A 20,256-nucleotide genomic window follows, 5' to 3' on the forward strand; every position below is an offset into this window, starting at 1 on the left:
ATGAAACACGAGCCTACATTCCACCACTGAAATAAATGTGAAATTGGAAACAATTTATGTATCAAAATAGACGCTTCCATGATGGAAGTTCATGACTGAACTACTCTAAAGGAAAATTCCAAGTTTTTTACAACTTGAGTCTTATTTTTTTAATGTTAGCCATGTTATGATATCATTATAACCAGCAAAGTAACTGCAGATTACTCTGATGTGTACATCTTGAAACATGATGGTCAGACAGGCCATAAAGAAGAGGTAAAACCAAGAGTGACTGCATCAAAAATGTTGGTAATACTTGTATGTGTGCACAACTATAGAATTTTTAAAATTGTATTAGTTTATTTACCAGGGACTGTACAGGTAAACATTTTTACATACAGGTAAGCAATGCAGTAGATGTAATATATTACAGGGCATCTAGCTGAAGCTAATTTGCAGCCCCAGTCCCTGGTTAGGCTTTTAAAAAGAGATTCAATAGTATAGTAAGGAGTATATGTCAAAGTTGGACCAGTATGACAGTCTGCACAGAGTGATGGATGTTTACTATTGACAGTTTGGGTAATAATTTCACACTTTGCCTTTGCTTTGACCTTTAAATAAGTTTGGCTAAACTGTGAGATCATCTGACTGTTTCTATTTTTTGAGCTTTCTGACTTCCCAGATCTCAGCAATTAACTTGGTGAGCATGATTTTATTAAAACCAATAGGAAAGGATTGTAAAAACAATAAGTGTTGTTATTACTGCCCAGATCTATGAAAGAGCTAACTCACTAGAGAACCCAGGCTGCATGAAATTGGAACTTTCCCTCAAGATGCACGTTTTAACATTTTTCTGGATTTATAGATGTAGCATAGTAACATAGCAGCAGCACGTCCGCTCCTTTGTGTCTCACCTGGAAGCCCTGGATGCGAGCCAGGTAGTCCAGCTGCTGTGCGGGTTGCACCGAGACGCCGCAGGCCAGGGCCGAGTTCTTCCCTTTCATGGGCAGGGAGGCGTCGCCTGTGGGTGACTGGCCGTTTAGCAGCAGCTCCCTGGCCATGGTGGCTGTTGGGCTGGGTGAGGAGGCTGAGCCGCTGTAATATGGAGGGTGTCCTGGGGGCAGCGGGGCAGAGCAGGGCCCCATGTCTTTGGATGTCATGTAGTTGACGGAGCCACTGCTGCCGCCGGGGCCCGGAGCGCTGCCCCCCTGCTTCCTGCTGGCCTCCATCTCCTGGTAGACGTCGGGGCTGAGGTGGAGCAGACCCTTCTGGGCTGGAGGAGTCAAGGAGAAGGGGAGGGAAGAATGATTGTATGGATGGATGGGTGGAGGAGAAGAAGGTGAGGGTAGGAAATTGGGGAAAAGAGAAGAGAGAAAAAAAAAGGTTATCATGACTCTCATTTGCTGCTGAATTTATTTGCATACACATTCCTCTCTCCCTCTCACTACCACACAATGCCAGGGTGAGTTTGTGTATGCGTGTGTTCCTAACTGCCCGTTTGTGTGTGTACGAGCGTGTGTGTTGGCTCCCAAACTGGCATTCCATCATCGAACGTAGATGACAGTTTCATGTGGTTTGGCAGTTCCGAACACTATCAAAGCATCTGCTGGGAAACACACACACAGCCTCTGTCTTTCTCACTCTGTAACACAAACATCGAGACACAAACGGAGCATCTACCAATATCAACAGAGCAGTTATGATTTCATCTTTGATGAGAAACAGCACTGTCAGCCAACCAGCATCCAGCTTCACCTACACTGTCTCTTCGAACACAGACAATCGGATCTCGGAAGCTGTTTCAGTTTCAGAACGAGGTTCTTGTGAGAATATTTCAGTGGCTTAAGGAAACGTCCTGAGCGATTTGGATCGGAGAGGCTGAGGCACCTTTGTTGTCTGACCGGCTTTTATTTAACAGGACACAGCTCGATCCAGACATGCTGTGGTTCTAGCCAGCTGAGCGCAACAGCTCTCCAAGACTATGTTCCAATTCAGACCATTCGTTTATGTTGGCTTCCTGCACTCTGACATCACTGTCCCGAAATGGTCGTGACAGGTGGAAGGAGGAAACACCAGCGGGTTTAGGTTCAGTTCTTTCATCACTTTGTGGCTACGATGGAAGTGAGAGGAAAAGAATATGAGGCGTGAAAGACAAGAGAAGAGGAGATGTGAAGGGAGAGAAAGGATAAAAGAGAAGGATGAGTTGGGAGCCAGTTCAGATGGAAGAGGAGGTGGGGATGAGTGGATGTGAAAACCATGCAGAGCCTCCGAAGCCCAGCCAAGGTCACCAGAGACAGGAAGACCAGCTGTGTGTGTGTGCGTGTGTGTGTGTGTGTGTGTGTGTGTTCTTGTTTGTGTGCGTACGGACCAACAGCTGGGAGAAAGCACTGGACTGAGCGCATGACTGACAGGCCACTTCCTGTTTGAGTTAACATTACCATCACACATACACACACACACACACACACACGCACGCACACACACATACACACATGCATACACAAAGACGGAGAGTTTTACGCACTTGTAGCTTACTCTAGACTAAGGGTTCTGGGAACCTGCAGACAACATTTCCCATTATGAACAATGAAGTTTGCTTTCCAGAGGAACAGAGAAGCTGAAGGAAACCGCAATAAAATTCAGGACTTATTACTCAAACTACAACAAACTGCCCCATGCCAGCAATGACACAACTGCTAGGATTTTTTTTTCCCCCCTCCCAATCTTGATGACAACTTTAATCTGAATTTACACAAGTAAAACTCACAGGCCTGTGCATTCTGAATGTAGCATCATAAAAAAAGAAAGGTGTTAGCCAACATGACATCAGCTGTGGACAAAGAGTTTTGAGGGGGGAGGGGGTGAATGTAATCCATGTGAGTGTGTATGTTTGTCTGCTGAAGTGTGTGTGTATGTGTGTGTGTGTGCGCGTGTGCATGTGAGGATGTTTGCGTGTGATCGAGTGCTTGAAGCTGGTGTCAGATGGCAACCGAGAGCGTGAGAGCAAGAAAGAGCAAGAGTGAGACAAAGGAGGAGAGACGGCGAGAGTGAATAAATAAGAGTGACGGAGTGTATTTGTGCGTGAGGACGTCGGACGGAGATTGTGAAATTGTGTACATGAAGTGGGAGCAAGTTGGAGAAAGAGGAGAGCAGCGGGGTGGGGGTGGGGGGTGGGGATGGAGGGGGGGTGGGGGGAGCTGAGAAGTAGGGAATGAAAGAGTAAGGGAGAGAGTGTGTTTGCGGTGCTGGTTCCAGGCAGTTTCGGAGGGGTCCCACCCAGACTCGGCGTCCGGTGGGCCAGGGGAGCGCTGGAGGGAAGCCAGAGCCAAGCATGAGACTGATCGAAAACAGATAGGGCCGGAGCCCGCCGCTATAAATCACCACAGTGGAGCAAGACCTTCACATAGTTCACACATGCACACAATGCACAGACACACACACACACACGCGCACAGACACACACACACACACACACAGCAGGAAATGAAATGTGGCAACTCGAGTGAAAAGCCCTGCTGCAATACCCATGGGAATAGAAGGGAGAAAAATCACTCTCTTCTTACTTCTTTTTCTTCTTCTTCTTCTTTTCTTTTACGCTCCCTTCCTGTCTCTAAGCCACCCTGTTTGTTGTAGCAATGCATCCCACAGCTCACACAGGGCAAAAGACAGAACCACACACACACACAGACACAGACACACACACACACACACACAATGAGTGCTTGTGGTTGCCTGAGGTGTGAGTGTGGAAGAGCAAGAACGGAAGGACAGAGCAATAAATGAGCAGCCTGTGACATATTTACCTAATTTTCTCCCACTTTGCCTTACATAATTCAGCAATGCTCTTTATGTGGAGTATGTAAAGTATGACGACCGACCACATTGAGAGAATTAACTCCCTTTTTGGACGTCAACAAACCACACCCTTTAAAGTTGTAATCCTTAAGAGTTTTCTATCAAAACCATTTGTTGTACTATTCATGGGCTGGAGTTTTCCAGAAAAAGTCATTCAGTATTTCTGTAAGTGAATCTCAGTGCCTGCCTTGACTATGCAAGATTCAAATTACATACTAAATGCAAGGAACTCACAGGAAATGATGTACCGCTGTAACGAGTAGATTAATCAATTAGTCAATCGACAGACAATTAATTGGCAATTATTGTTGTTAATTGTTTAAGCAACTTTTTGAGCAAAACTGATAAACATTCAATGACTCCAGCTTCCCAAATGTGGATATTATCTGGTTTTCATACTCCTTTATGATAACAAACCGGTTATCTTTGGGTTTTTGACTATGGTCGGCATTTTCAGGAGTGACTATATGTTCTGGGAACTTGGGCTGGACATTCTTCACAATTTACTGGCATCTTACCAACCACATGAATAATCGGTGATGAAAATAATCATTAGCTGCAGCCCTGAAATGATGAATGCAGGTACTGGACATGATGTGGAAGATAAAAGAAGGTGCATGTGTGCAACTCACATAATACAGAACATTTGATCATGACTTCAGTATTACTGTGCTAGTAATGCTGCTGACTGTCTTCTTTGTGTCATATTCACATTATCGAGGCAAAACAGCTTTTGCAACAGTATCGTGCTGATTTATGCATTGTGCTGCAAGGACTCATGCTGCGCCAAATTTGTAACTTTGACCCATGCTGCACTGACCTTTGTGAGCATGTTTCTGACAAAGTATCTGTTCTAAGGTATGTTTGCTGCCCCCAGTGGTTAATACGATTGCTTTTTCAAACACACCTTTGGGACCTGGATTATTAAAATACACATGCCATTACTACCATTAATCACAGGTGTCGTCTAATCGACCAGGAGTGAAAGCTTGAGGATTGTAATCCTTGTAAAATTTTATTTAATAGTGAGAAGGAAGCTGTGAAAACAGCTCCTGTGATTTAAACACTTGTAAAGGCTGTCAAAAGCTGACTGGAAGAAGAAATTAGCTTTGAACTCTAATCATACACAAAGAGAACACATTCTCCGCTATGTTTGTCTTTCACAGCCAGAGTTTTCTCCATAAAACACACTTCAGCCCAAACTACAATTATCACTGTTTATCACATCAGAAATGTTACAAACATGCTTATGCCAGATCTTATTTTTACTGAGTATGCTCCAATTCTGTGAACTGATTTAGTTATTCCCACTTCTATTCAATAAACTGCATAGTCAATCAAAACAACGGACAAACCAGAAACATCTTCCATTCAACAATCATACACACACACACACACACACACACACACACAGAGAGAGAGAGAGAGAGAGAGAGAGAGAGAAAACTGGGACCAGCTGTATGTGTTTGAATGAGTTGTAAATGGTGTTTATGCAATAAAAATTATTCAGACATTAGCGTCATGTGAGTGTTGTGCGGTTTGGGGAACTTTAAAGACCTAATTAGCAGATAGTTAAGCCTCATGCTGAGTGTGAGATAAACTATGAGTGGGAATGGCACCGTACCAAGGGCCCGCTCCAAACCAACAATAGGAGTAATCACCAAATAAGAAAGACTTCGTTTCCCAGCGGGCTCTGCGCTGGAGGTATTGGGCAATGCCTGGAATTTGGAGTACCATAGAAACCACAACCACCAAAACAGTTTATATGAAAGAGCAATCATTTAGCCATAAACATAATTTAGACAATATATCTTTCAACAAATTGGACCGAATCACAGAAACGGATGCTATATAAGTTGTGGCGGCGGTTCAGTTCTCGTCTGAATACTGTATATGGAATTCGTACCAACAATGAGCAAACACAACAATTCTTCGGTGATCAGTCTTACTAGTCTGCTTTGTACTTTTCAACATGAGAAAGCTGAAACATCACATTCATTCCTCTCTCCAGACTGTAGCTGGATAGCCCGTGTCAGAGCACCGCAGCGCTGCCAAATGCCTCCATTAGATCCGAGTGACGACAGCACATTCAAATCTAATAAGGCTATCTGTTTGTTTTCCACTCTGCTGCTCAACATCGCACAGACTATTCATTTGTCCCCTAAACTGCTGTTTCTCAAGCTGCTGGCATTCACTTTGCTGGCATCCAGAGTGAAACTTCTTGCAGTGTGTCCTTTTATCAAGCTGGGACATCACTAGAAATTAAACCCAGATATTATAATGTACGTAAATCTGCTTAAGCAACACCACACTATGAATTCCTTGCATAACTTATTTCACCTGTAATAAATTAACTTCCTCCTTAGCTCCCACACTATGCGGAATAAACGGAAAAATAACTGCACTGCCAGACTCTGGAGACCAGGAAAAACAACTGAAAATAGAAAGTGAAGTCTTGAAATAGAGTTTTGACTTGAGTGAGCGGAAGGCTTTTTCTTTGTTTTTATTTTGATTACAGACAAGACAGCCAACTTCACAACAGATACAGCTGATACAGACCAGCTGTTTCCTACGAAATCGCATCCTGACGCTTCTCAGTGAAGGGTCCTTCGAGCTCTACCTCCCTCTGCGAAATGAAACAACCCTTAAGGCCATCGCATTCCCATGTAAATTCAGACATAAATCTTGTCATGAAAGTATTTTGTATTTGTCTACAGATGAAACTATCCATAAGTGGAGGATTTTTTCCAAATGAGGTGATGACTACAGCATCTGTCTTTTCCCTGTCTCTGCATTTGTTTCAGATCTGGTTCTAGATTAGGCAGAGACAAATGGATGGAAACTTTCGCTAATTCTATAGTTCTGCATTAAAGGACAGGTTCACGGTTTTTCAAGCCTGTCCTAAAACATAATCGTTCCTCCTGTTCATACTGACCATTAGAAGATCCCTTCCATGATGCATTTACAATGTAAGTGATGGGGACCAAAATCCACAGTCTTCTGTGCAAAAATGTATTTAAAAGTTGATCTGCAGCTAATATGAAGCTTCAGCCGTCCAAATTAGTCAAATCATGTAGACATCTTTCGACATCACATTATTTTTAGCGCCGAAGTTCCTCTTTTTGTTACTCAACTTCCACTGAAGCTCCAGATATCAGACATTTTTTGCACAATTATGGATTTTGGCCTCCATCACTTAGATTGAAAGTGCATTTTTGTTCTAAATTTAAAAACAAAAAATCAATGTGTGCATTTCACAAGAGCACAAACCACCGATGTTCCTACACCTATCCATACTCTAAATGGAGAACTAATTGACACAGTGCAGCATTATAAACACTTAAGACTTTAGTGAGACAGCAGATTGTCTACAAAACTCATGTCAAACATCTTGCACAAAAACTGAAAATTCAGATTGGATTTTTGTACCAGAACAGAGCTTGTTTCTCTTTTCAAAGCAGAGAAAACATTATACAATGTATCATCCTGTCCACATTGGATTATGGAGATATCCTGTATGCTCTTGCTGCTGCCACCACCCTTAAACCCCTGGACGCTATCTACCACAGTGCCATTCAAGTCATTACGGCACATAGCTATCACCTTCAACACTGTCGATTATATAAGATGGTTGGATGGCCGTCACTGGCGTCTGGAGGGCACCGGCATCCCTGTGTCTTCATTTTAAAGGCCTGCCGAGTTATTTAACATCTTTAGTTGAGCTCAGAGATAATAACCAGATCAGAGCAGGCTGCCTTTAAAAGTTTGTCTGAAGTGGGAATGACTGGTTAGAGACGCTTGTTCCTCTTGAGGGACTTTAAAGTTTTACTAGATGCTATTCCTCAGAATGTTTGTGATTGTTTTAAATAGTCTGAGTGCGACTGACGATTGTTATGTGATTGTGATGTCAATGAACCATCTTGTTGTGATCCTGTGTGTATACATAACCTGGTCTAAGGTCTCTCTTGCAAAAGAGATCTTGGCCTCAATGAGATTTCCTGAGTAAATAAAGCCTAATAATAATGATAATAATTCGCTGGGGATCTTTTGACAGCCAGTATGAACAATAGGCATGATTACAGCCAGGAAAACCTCTGTCAGTGTTCATATGAACACCTGACTGTTGTTTTAAGACAGACTTGAAAAATTGTAAACCTGTCCTTGTTTGAACTAAACAAAAGAGCAACAACAGCTACGGAGATAGCATGTGTGGACCACAAGGACTGTAATTGGTCAGCGTGGGTTGTTTGTGTTTTCTCCAAGTTTCAGATGAGAGTAGATATTGATCAGAGCGAATACAACATGAAGCATTTATTTTTTCCTTTTCAGTAACACGCATCTAGCAAGGCAATCTCCACTGCAAACCTCTTGCTCATGCAAATGAAACGTTAATATGCACCACATGGAGGTAGTCTCATATTCAGTAATGAATATCGCTCGTATCACAAAGTGAATGAAACGTTGTAAGCGCAGTTACCATGGGGAATATGATTAAAGCGCTGTGCAGCTCAATCATGTATGGTTCATCCGTTAAATGTTGCGGTGGTGATATCAGCGGGTGAAATCTGACGCTTAAGTACCGATCAAAACCTGCGACGTCGGCATCTGAGCAGGATTCCCATCAATCGCTTGTGCCAAGTATGAATCCACTTTTAGCTGCATGTTTATATGCAGTCGAAGGGACAAATGATTTAATAAAGGATCATCCTCTAAACTTGTGCCAAGCACAGATAAACTGCATCAACAGAAATGAACAGCAGTCACAAGCTGAGACTAACCAAAAGAGAAATGACAGAGATAAACAGTATGACGTACTACTTCTAACTGCTTAATATGAGCCTCCTTTGTAGCGCACAGTATGTAATATACATTATATTTTTTTATAATCTAGGTCTTTATCTTATTTTGTCTACAGCTGGTATGTAGAAGAGACGGAAAGCTTAGCAAGATACTGTCTGTAGTGTATTGTTTGCTGTGCAATCATCAAATCTTCACATATATTCTCATATCATATCATCATACATCCTGCGTGCATGTGCTTTTTGTCTCTGTGTGTGTAGGATTATGGGCATGTGTGTGTGTGTGTGCTCCTGTGTGCTTGTGTGTTAATCCTGAGTGAAAGGCTATGTTTTTTGCACAGGAAGGCAGTGGGGGGACTCCCCGGAGGGCCTCAGTGTGCCGGCCCTGTAAGCCGGTGTGAATGAGCCTGAATTCGCAGGCTCTCCACGAGGACGCACGGCCGATTAAGCTGACAGTCAGAGGCCCATTGACCAGTCACAGAGATTAAACGCCGGGCCATCTCGCCGGCTAAAACCACCTGCGGGATTGGAGGGAGCGACGGAGAGACGGAGAGGAGGAGGAGGAAATGGAAAGAGACACAGGGAGACGTGCGGATACTCACTGTTACTTGTCGCTTCGGTAAAAGACGCCTTTTGTCCGTTCCAGCCTTTGTTGTCCATCTGTAGTGATGCAGAGAGAAGGAGAGAAGGGGGAGGTAAGAGAGATGTAGATTCTTGAACAGACAGCTTCTTCACGCATGTCAGACAAGTTCCTTCCTACTGTTTGGGCCACAAAGAGACGAGCGCTCACAGGAGGGGATGCTTAAGGAGCCTAGTGTCTGTCTAGGCCAGCTACTTAATTAGGGGGGGTTTGTCAATGTTTAGTACCCTAAAAAAGGCTCCTATTCAGTGTGTTACTTCTTCTGTGGTATGCCAGCCACAAACACACGTGTATGAAACAGAGAAACAAATCATTTCTGATGTGTGTGACAGCTGTGGAGATGACATGGCTGTAAACAGTCTCTTCACTCTTCTGTCTCTTCGCGCTGATCACCCACAATCCCACGGTGGGAATGTAGCGCTACAGAGCTCCCAAAGAAGGGGAGGCAGGGAAGGATGGAGAGGGACAGAGACATAGCGAGAAAGAGAGAGAGAGAGAGAGAGAGAGAGAGATCTAGAGAAAGACAGCCTATCCTACAAAACAGGAGCTTGGCAAACACCGTTTAATCGTTCCATAGAGGTCGGGGTTGTCTAAGGATCTAGAGAGAAGTAGGCCGTCCAACTAATTCTAATAGAGATGTTTTTAGAGTTGTCAAGCCAGTGCGCAACCATGTATCAGCCGCTAACTCCATTCTGTCTAAATATTCTAGCTTGAGTATAACCAGAAAGGTCTCATCTACTGCTGGGAATTTGCCTGAGAACAGTGATACTAAATGCACTGCTTATATCCAATACAGAAGACCCCTCATTTATCTGAAAGATCAGAAATCAAAACATAGTAGTTTATGGGGCGAACAAAACAAACAAAAAAAGGCTTTTCATTGTTGACACATGCAACATGAACATTTTCAGGGTGTAGGGGGTTCAATGTTCAGTGCTTTTAGAGATTTGTCAGAGGTAACTCAACTACATAAAAGAAAACACTGAATAATGTCAGAGCTTGACTATTTAGTATGAGGATGAAGGCAAAGGGAAACATTGCAAACTGGGCTGGAGAATAACTGGAGTCATTCTGATAAGAGCAATGCACCATCCTTTAGCTACACTATACAGTATCGTGATAGTAAAATATATACAGCGGCAAATATCTACCTAATGAGATGTCTGGGGAAGGATGAATATTCTACAGTGAGAGCAGTTATGTAACATCATCTCTATCTGAATTGGCTCCCTTGAGCTTAAAACCCAACGAGGTGAATAAAGATGATGGTGATCAATGATGGCTTGCAAAACACGTTCGGATCAGATGAGCTGAACAGGTTACATAACAGGTCGACCATGTCAGCAGCACAGGGACTCATGATAAATCGGAGAAGCACCTGAGCATCAGTATTCCTTGAATTCTGCACAGGGTTGTATAAAAGAGATTCTGTACAGAAAAAAAATAATAAGAGTGTCTTTATGTAATCCTTCAGCGTGCTGCTGTATAAGTACCAATCGACCAACATCACCATCCCTAGAGCTCTGTTGCCAGTGTGGCTAGAATACCAATTGCAAGGCGTCCTATATAATAAATTCAGTGTGTGTGTGTGTGTGTGTGTGTCATTTGTAGGAAAAGGTACTTTCCTAGAAACAATCATGGAAACAGTTTATGTGGGGCTCAAATAGTGCCCTACTTACTATACATTTATATTTACCCCAAGATTGTCAGTACACAACAATTATGAATGTAATGTAAATCTCATTTGTGAGATATAATAAAACATGAATTCATCTTAAAACCACCTCTGGTGTAATCTTACACATCCGGGCATCAGGGCTAGGGGAAACAATTTTGATAATCGATTAATATTTTAAGTCATTTATCAAGAAAAATGCCAAACATTCTTTGGCACTGTTTGTTGGCAAAATAAGCGATGTGAAGGTGTCACATTGGGCATTTTTCATTGTTTTCTGTTGTTGTTTAAACTCTAATGATAATGAAAAGAATTGTTAGTTGCAGCCATATATTCTTTCCACAAGCACTGAAAAAGTAATTTAACACCCCCTGAAAATGTTTTTACTGACCTCCAGTGGTTTAACTTCTCACCTTGCTGCACTGATGTAGAAGCATACTCCAGAGCATGTCGATGCACTGTGACATCACTGTTGGATGTGGTTACAGGTACAAAAGAGCACCACACCCAACCACATCCATCAGTGATGCTCGGAGTGGTTAGGGGTGAAATAGACTTGACCTTCAATCAGAGCGGGTAGTGAAACACTTCTATTCAGCCTGGTGTTAAGTTACCCTTCCAGCACGTTTTCCTCAGTAGAGCTCTACCAGCTTACATGCAATAAGTTTAAAACTTGTGTCCACACTTACAGTTATCGGCCAATAAAATAAATGAACGGTTCCACATCCTAACAAAGCTGGAGGCATGTATATAAACTGGCTACAAAATATACAAGTGAACGATTTCATACCTCGGTGGCATTCTGAGGGACTGTGGAGGCCTTGTATCCCAGCTGCAGCAGCATGGCCTCGGCTGCGTTCCGCTTGGCCACCTTTTTGTTGGGTCCTGTTCCCGTGGCGACCTCGTTATTCACCTTCACCTGCATGAGCATAGAGGCCGAGGCGTGCACAGAAACACATGTAGATTAAAACATACAGACTGACAATATTTTCAGATTCACGACTGAGTATTATGGCTGCACTCTCAGGTGATAACGGATCACTTGATGTGTTAGTGAATACGGTATAAATGCACATTTCTCGTTGCGTTTCCTCTTCTTTTCACACTTCCATTCACTCTCGAGGATACTTTGCTTCGCTTTCTGGGCCGAGTCAGCCGTGCAATTTACATCGCACAAAAAAAGGATCCAAGTGAAGTGTTTGTTTTTCAGTGATCCCAAAACATTAAATCTGTCTACACAGAATGTAAGCAGATATTTCCAAGAGAATATCAGACGTCGTTATGTTATGCAAACAGACAATTACACTGTACAAATAACATTCTGGGAGCCAAAGCCTGTGAACAGCCAGGCCTCCGTGCACTTACTCAAAGTGGTCTGACATGCTCACTGAGTGCTCGTCTGAATGCATCAAGTAGGCTACACCATACAAAGAGAAGGAAAGCCTCAATAAATGGCTAAATTGCTTAAAATAAACACAATCGCTCTTTTTTAGTCAATTCTAAAAGATGATCAGCCCCTCAAAAGGCGTTTGACACAAGGTGGAGCCTTTTTTCTGTAACCGGTGATGGGTTCAAACAAAAGATGCAGAAAACAGAGACTCATTTGAGTCCCCGCTGCTTACCGAGGGAAACAATGTGGAAATTTTAGAAGAGTAAGTGGATTGCACAAAGGGAACACACATACACTCGCAAGGGCTTAATGTGTGTATCAAAGAGGCATGGAGAATAGATTTGAGGCTGAATTACTGCCCGATGCTAAGAGAAGCTCTGTTCTTATGAAAGAAGAGGATTATGTAAAGAGAGACAAAGAGTGAGAATTTGACTCGGAGACACGGAAAGACGGAGAGACTAATAAAAAGAAGGAGAGACAAGGAAAAAAGGGGAGAAACTGCAGTTAAAATGTTGAACATAAATTAAAACGGACTGGGGTACGCCAACTTTGCCAGTTGTTTGTCTCATACAAGAAACAGAGCTAAGGCTGACTGCTGTTGTTGGCTCCTGTAGATACACATTGATTGCAGCAACAACAATCAAAATGACAAGAAACAAACTAACTTTGTCCTCAGTTCAGTGTTTCCCATGTAGATCCAATAAATCTTCAACCTCAACATTTAAAAAGCTGATTGACATATTGTTCATAACTACAGTCCTGTCATTTTTCGCATATTTTCCCGTCTCTGACAGCGAGATTACGACGATAAAAACAACGAACAAGAACATTTTATTTATAGTCTTGTGATTCTGACCCATTCAAAATATTTACATGCATGCAATAACCTGATTACTGTGAGTAACTGGATTTCAGCCTGAGAGGACATGTGGTCGCTTAGAGGGAACTGCCCATTAAAGCATGAGTGTAAACACTTTAAATAGATAAAATAAATTACAAGTTCACATTTTTACTTTTTTTTTTTAATTAGGAAAGTTTATGCTTTGAGTGGTCATTAATGTATGTAGGCTTCTTAATCTTGTTATAACTGAATTATTTAGCATGTGCATGTGAGCGTACTGAGACTGGCAGAAATGGTAATGGAGAGCTGTAAAAGTTAAAGAGATAAAATAATTAGGCAACTCCAGTTTCTATTAAAAACTAAGCAGATCTATTTTAAGGCTGACTAAAAGTAACGTGTTGCTGCCAAATCTAAACCACCAATCGGCAGGTTTTCATAACCTGCAGACATAGCAATCTGTTTTCCTGTTATCTAGTAATGTGGCTTTTTATGCATCAGTTCAAACAGTCTAAATGACACTGAATAAGATTAAGTGTGGTATCTGATGAGGTTCCATACAAAGTCCTTGCTTCATTTACTGGATTAGTGATAAACAACAAATCATCCACAACTAGGTTAAAGATCATTCCTGCAGCAAGACTATGAAATTTTATTCTGTTAATGAATACTGTCTCCTTACCACAGCGCACATTCTGATATGCTTCTATAGTACACATGACTGTGTGTTTCTGTGTGTTTTCTTTATTTGCAACCAAAGCTTGAAATGGTGATTTAATAGCATAAAGTAGTTGGCTGCTCTATAGAGGAAAACAGGGCTGTAAAAATGGAAGTTCATCTATTCTGAGCTTTAACAGCCTGCTATAAATATAATGAATATTAAACAGAACTTTTCAGGAGGGAAAGGGGAGGATGAGAGAAAGGGGGAGAGAGAGAGGGAGTTAGAGGGATCCTAACAGTGTGCAGAGGAGACTCTCTAATTAAATTACATATTATCCACACATAAGTGGAGAAAAGCAGTACACAACTGCACTGCCAACTTTGGTGGCTTGACAATACTACAAAAAAGTATATTGGTTGTATGCAGGATTGGGCTGGGACTACACGCATGACAGAAATAGGAAACCAGATCATAGTCCCAGGAGAAAACTAAGAAACTCGTGTTCCAGTGTAAAAAGGTTATATAATTATGCTGGCTGCCTTCGGCCAGACAGAGAGGATTTGTTCTTGGTCTGCCATTGGCTTGTTCTCCTTCTTCATCAAAAATACAATGTGTATATATGATTTTTTGGTTCAGGACCATCCAGAACAAGATTATAGCCTCTTTTCTACCAAAAGTTCCAGAGGAACTAATCTCAGGAACTAAACTTGGAACTAAAAGTCCCTGTTGTGCAATCCTGTTTGTGTTTCCACCTGCATCTGAGGACCCAAGTAGATCATGCAAATTGGATCCATGACGAACAAAAAAAAAAAAAGACAGCGGTGCTTGAAATACAGTATTAACACATGAGGAAAAAACAACACAGATTTGTCCTGTTGTTCTTTGTTTGTACTGCTGCATGACTGATGTTTGAGTTTGATTTAATGAATGAATGAAAAGGAGGAATAATGGAAAAAGAAAAATGAAACTCAAGAACGCCTGTCTCCACAGTTAATCATCTGTTGCGTGTTTTATGGTTATTTATTTCTGCTTTAGAACATAAACGCCATGAAACAATCAGAAAATAATGTTTTATTTGTCTCATTAACTGGCTTTGCTTTCCTTACTGCCGCTCTCTCTCTTCATTCACTCTCGAACTCGCTCAACCGCCGTAGCTCTCTCTCTCGCTCGCCCACGCTTTCAACTTGTTCGCACTCTCTCGCTCTCTTGTTCTTTTCTTAAGACGAGTTGGGAAGATGACAACAACTTTATTTTTAACATTAACAAACTGTGAGAAGTGTCCTCCCCTCATCCTAATAAACCTATCCTTTGATTTATCTATTAGAATAAGATTCAGCAGATGATCATTAACCTCCTTTTCTTCTTGGGTATATATAACCCCTATCCTTCGCTATCTTAATCCTTCTTAAATGAGACTTCCAGTTTGTTGCAGCAGCATTTAATAAGAACCGTGCCAAAGGTGAAAAATGAAATGAAAAGAATATGAAACAAAACCAGTGTTTACCTGCATGATGAACTCCCGGCGTCGGGGCATCCCCCTCTCTGAAAGCAGCAGGTACTCGGGCTCCTTCTCCTTCTTGGCCTGCTGGATCTGGGCCAGACGGCTGATAGGGTTCATGCCCTGGCCATAGTCTGGTCCCGTCTGCGAGGTTGAGAGAGAGAGAGTGAGAGACACTATCAGTTCCAGTTATCACATTCATTTATGGTATTATCGCAATCATCAGTAGTCTACTGGGTTTAACTGAAAAGAGGAGAGTGTGTTTGTTTGTAATATACAGCACATGGGTGAACAAAATTAAATCAGATTCATCTGCAATTGATCAAGAAGCAGGAAATTATCAGTAGATCAATATCTCACTTTTTTTTTTAAATGTCTGTAACACTGAAGCTATCATGTTGTGAGTTTCCACATGTTAACTTTTACCCATTTACAAGTAAATGACTAAAACAATGAATATTGAGTTCTTCCATGCAAAAAGACATGATGACATGATGGGCTACTAATGTCACTTTTGAGATGAAAAACAAAGATGCCTTCAGATTTGAATCCACAGAATAAAATCATAGCATGCCTGTACACCCAGAACCCAGCTCCCCCCCCAGCCCAGCTGCAGTACCTTGAGGATGGTCTTGGTTCGTTTTTTGTAGTGTGTCTTGGGTTTCTCCACCGTGGGGATGAAGGGCAACTTCTTCAGGTCCTGCAGGATGGACAGAGCGGCGCGCTTCTTGGACAGCTTCTTGCTGTTGCCCTCGCCCTCGGCAGAGAACTCCCCTACGGTGACGCGGGTCAGGAAGCTTTTCATGTGCGGGGGGCCGCTTTCCTTCAACACCTGGGGAGATGCGAGATACAAGTTGGAAATTAAGGACTTGTGTAAATAAAATGTCCACAAAGTTCATTTTATTCCAGAGTTGTCAAAGATGTTTTACAGAAAACAGACAAAGAGATAACAAAGTAAGTACAAGAGACAAACAAAATGAAACCAGGCTTGTGTGTGTGTGTGTGTGTGTGTGTGTGTGTGTGTGTGTGTGTGTGTGTGTGAGCCTGCATGCACAGTGAGGGCTTCCGCACACTCCCATGAATATGTGTTTGTGTCTTTTTGTGCATGATATGTGTGAGGGGGTGTGTGCAGCGCACTCTGCAAGCAGCTACACCAGGTGGTCCACAACATCTGCTCTCAATGGTCACAGTGCTACCCACCCACATTCGCGCGTGTTACTCATATACAAAAACACACACACAGACACACACACATACACGCACAAACACACATAAGAAGAGTAACATGTTCCTAGATGACAGTCTCTAGTGATACGGGCTCAGTTTCCTTCCTCTAGCCTCTGGTCACCTGGGAGACCTAAAACAAACACCGGCTGGCGTTAGGTCATGCTTCTGCAATCACATCTACTTCCTGTGAAGTCCGAGAACAGTGCGTAAGTGTGTGCATGTGTGTGTTTGTGTGTGTAGCAGGTGGGGTTCTCCCAAACCTTATTTAGGAAAACACACTGGAGGAAGAATTAGGTTTCACACACTTACCGAGTCCAAAAGTACATGTTCAGCAAATGTGGACGCCTTTTCGATTCATAGCTCACCGACTTTCTCCCTTGCTCTCCCTCTAGAGTGTGTTTCCGCAGGCTGTCTCACCAACTCCCGCCTGTCTCCCCCCCCCCCCTCTCCCCGAACCCTCCCAACTCTCCTTTATTAGAGCTCAATTTGCGGTGCAGACAGCACAAATTGTAGCAATCAGATGCAATATAGAAACAGTTAATTTGAACCCAGTGACCGATAAAACAGATTAAACTGATAAGCGGAACCTTGAGCATTCCTCAAATACTTCACACATCAACACAGCCTAATACCAGACCATCAGGAGAACAAAGGATAATACCCCCCCTCTTCTCCCACACAAAATGTTTCCTTTCAATTAACAAATTAAAATGACGGTGCAAGTCTAGCGCATGAAAACCAAAACAAATAACTTCAAATATTAAATGTTAATCAATAAAACTTCACTGTTAGCGATAGTTACACCGATGACTTCTAGCACAGGGACAAAATACTCAGCAATTACTGCATTAACTTAGATAAAGCTGTTGATTTTTTTTTTTTTTTTTGCTGTAAAGTTGCATTTCAACTTGACTAAACGCTGACGAATCAACAGGCTCATACTTAGGTTTCCTCATCCTTACTATTCTATTGTGTAACTGCAGAACATTCATGTTAACATGGCTGACATTGACCTTGTGTTTGCTGTCAATGTACCTGTTAATCTGTCAGCATTCCTGCACGATGAGTGTAAGCATGTTTAAGGATGCGTGTTGAAGAGAAGCCTTGGAGACTAGCTGTCGGAGCTAACAGCCAAACTTACTCCCGCCCGGGGGATCCGCTCTGGTCTTGCTCATCACTACAAAACGGAAACGTAACATGGCAGCATTTTGTACATTACAACATTCAGTGGGACTAGATGCATCCCACTTCTGAATTTTAGAAACTCAGCTGATGATGTCGATGATGACACCGCACATCGCTGGCCTGCTGGTTCGGCCGGGATTATGTCACTTGGAAAAAAATAAATATGAGCTCTTAACAGAATGTAGATGTGGACGGAGCTTGGTTATGGACCAGCAGGCGCGAGTCCGATGCAAATGTAGTGAATAATGGAATGTGCAGGGCAGGAAGCTTCTTCAGCTGTCTCTGGACTCACTTTATCACGTACTCAAGCTCTCTTTCTCATCTTGTCCATCACAGGCTCCCTTAAACATGTGTAACTGTTCATCTTATGTGGTTGAGCAAGACTGTAAGCTACCCAAGAAATAAACACTTCTGCAACAGTGGTTGGATTTGCATAAAGGATAATTTTCCATACACAGATACAAGCACATACAGACAAGACATCTACCGTGTAACCTCGACATTCCTGCTTTGATTCTGGCCAGAAACATTTGTAGCATGTCATCACTATCTTTCTCTTCCTAAGTTTCCTGTCTCTCTGTACTGTCATGCTATCAAAATAACAAAGGAGGCACTTAAAAATCTTTTTAAATTGTTTAAGCATATATACTGTATATTGATTACTAAAGACTAAAGAAACTAATGCCACCCTTATCTAGTCTTTTGTCAAGGAGGCCTGTTTCTGAGTCACTACTTTTTTTCCCCCATCAGGATGTTTTTTGTTGTCTCCTCCTCTTGAGGCGACACACTTGGAACTTTCACAAATACCGCAGAATAAGTGTTGCACTGATAAGACTTAATTTATGCTATCTTAAGTGAAAACATGCAGTTACTAACAAAAAGCAAGAAATCAAATGTGGACTGAATAGGTATTAGGGCGCAGTCAACAAAGAATATGAGACAAAGTGTGCGTTTGTGAACACACATCGCACACTCCTGGCCCGGGATGGCGGCAGACGAGCTGCAGTCAGTCTCCTGGCAGACGACACGGGATCTGTGCCACACCGATGGTATTTCAGCGCTTTCATTCATTTACACGAACACACACACACACATACATGCTAACAAACACAAAAACACACCCGTCTGCCACCTAATGACAAGGATCAGGTTGTACACAGGAAACACTTGGTAATTCAAGGTTGATTTTTTTTTTCAATCCCCTTCTCTTCTTGTCTCTTCATCTCGTCTTTTTTTTTTTTTTTATATAACATGGGAGGCCTTCTCTTCGCCTTCTCAAAGAGACATTAATACCCTGAGCAGTCTGAGGATCTGTGCATGCGAGACCTCAGGTACTCTGGAAGAGGAGGCTATGGGAGAAGGGTAGGACAATGGTGAGGACTGGTAGAGGGAAGAAAAGCTCTTTTGTGATGAGTGGTGGATGGACAAGCCCTGAGGGAAGCTGCTTCTTGTAAGATGGGTGGTTCTTGGCCCAGACCCTCTTCTCTTGTGTCCTCCTTGGAAAGGGAGCCTCCGATCCAACACACAAGCTGTGATTTATAGATTGGTTCCTCTTTGATGCTGACATCTGTTTGATATTGCCTGACGGGGGGATTAAATGAGCCAACTGGCTCTCAGGGTGGCGGCGACCCTCATCGTTGCGGAGGGATGGGAAAGCAGACACTCGCTAGCGGTGACTCACGGGTAATTTCATGCCCCAGTGAGGGCAAGGATGAGATGATGTGAAAACATGGCTGCTGTGAAAGGCTTTCACATGAGAGATGACCGTTACGGTTTTGTGTCGGTTGCATGAATGCGTAACTGTGCGTGCATGTGTGTGAGTGGAGATGTGGGAGTGAACCATTTCTTCTCATTGCATCAAAGAAGACACGGTAAAGGAGATGTGACATGGCAGGGTAGGGGATGAAGCCAAACTTAGTCTAATGAGTTATAATGTAATGGACCCAATGGGCAAAGAGAGACCCGCAGAGACATGTGTAATTCACACTTGGTTTCGAGCCACAGCATAGTGGCAGTGTGAGAGCATATTGCATGCAACCCACTGATTGAGGATGAAAGTGAATCTGCTGGAGAGCCATCAGGGTTATGAGGGGGAGAAAAAGTTATATTATGCCAGGAGAGGAAGAGGATGATTGCCTCAATGCAGCCTGGCCTTCAGACAGTTTAGTTTAGACATGGCACAGGAAAATAAATGTGGTGTGACTGATATGCAGAGGAGGAGGTCAGCAGTCATCAACATCTTTATGCACAATTTTTGGGAGTAAAGAAAATAAAAAGAGAGCAGTCATGGAAAACAAACTGTTAGTCTGACCTGTCTCTATGTTCCCTCTCTACTTTAAATCATGAAATCTATTTATAGTACAGAAAATTCTGAACAAACCCAGCTTGACACCCCTGTCATCAAAAGGCACACAAATCAATAACTTGTGAAATAGGCAAATAATATTAGCTGATGAGAGAGAGAGATAGACAAAGTGGGAGAGAAAGCATGTGGAGGAGAAGTTACTGA

The 20,256-nt window shown here is 42.5% G+C and overlaps 1 protein-coding gene across 2 annotated transcripts in view; it reads right to left on the reverse strand.

Moving 5' to 3' along the window:
- Positions 1-20,256, reverse strand: part of stau2 (staufen double-stranded RNA binding protein 2) — an 89,307-nt gene that overhangs the window by 37,766 nt on the left and 31,285 nt on the right. For both annotated transcript variants that reach the window (XM_067577653.1, XM_067577654.1), the window contains 5 exons: positions 15,955-16,167; positions 15,342-15,479; positions 11,739-11,867; positions 9,236-9,293; positions 894-1,252 (listed from right to left, as the gene is read on the reverse strand). In XM_067577653.1, the coding sequence (XP_067433754.1) occupies positions 894-1,252; positions 9,236-9,293; positions 11,739-11,867; positions 15,342-15,479; positions 15,955-16,167 (897 nt within the window). The remainder of the gene's footprint in view (positions 1-893; positions 1,253-9,235; positions 9,294-11,738; positions 11,868-15,341; positions 15,480-15,954; positions 16,168-20,256) is intronic.

The sequence above is a fragment of the Thunnus thynnus genome, chromosome 21 (assembly GCF_963924715.1).
Source record: "Thunnus thynnus chromosome 21, fThuThy2.1, whole genome shotgun sequence".
NCBI classification, from domain to species: domain Eukaryota; kingdom Metazoa; phylum Chordata; class Actinopteri; order Scombriformes; family Scombridae; genus Thunnus; species Thunnus thynnus.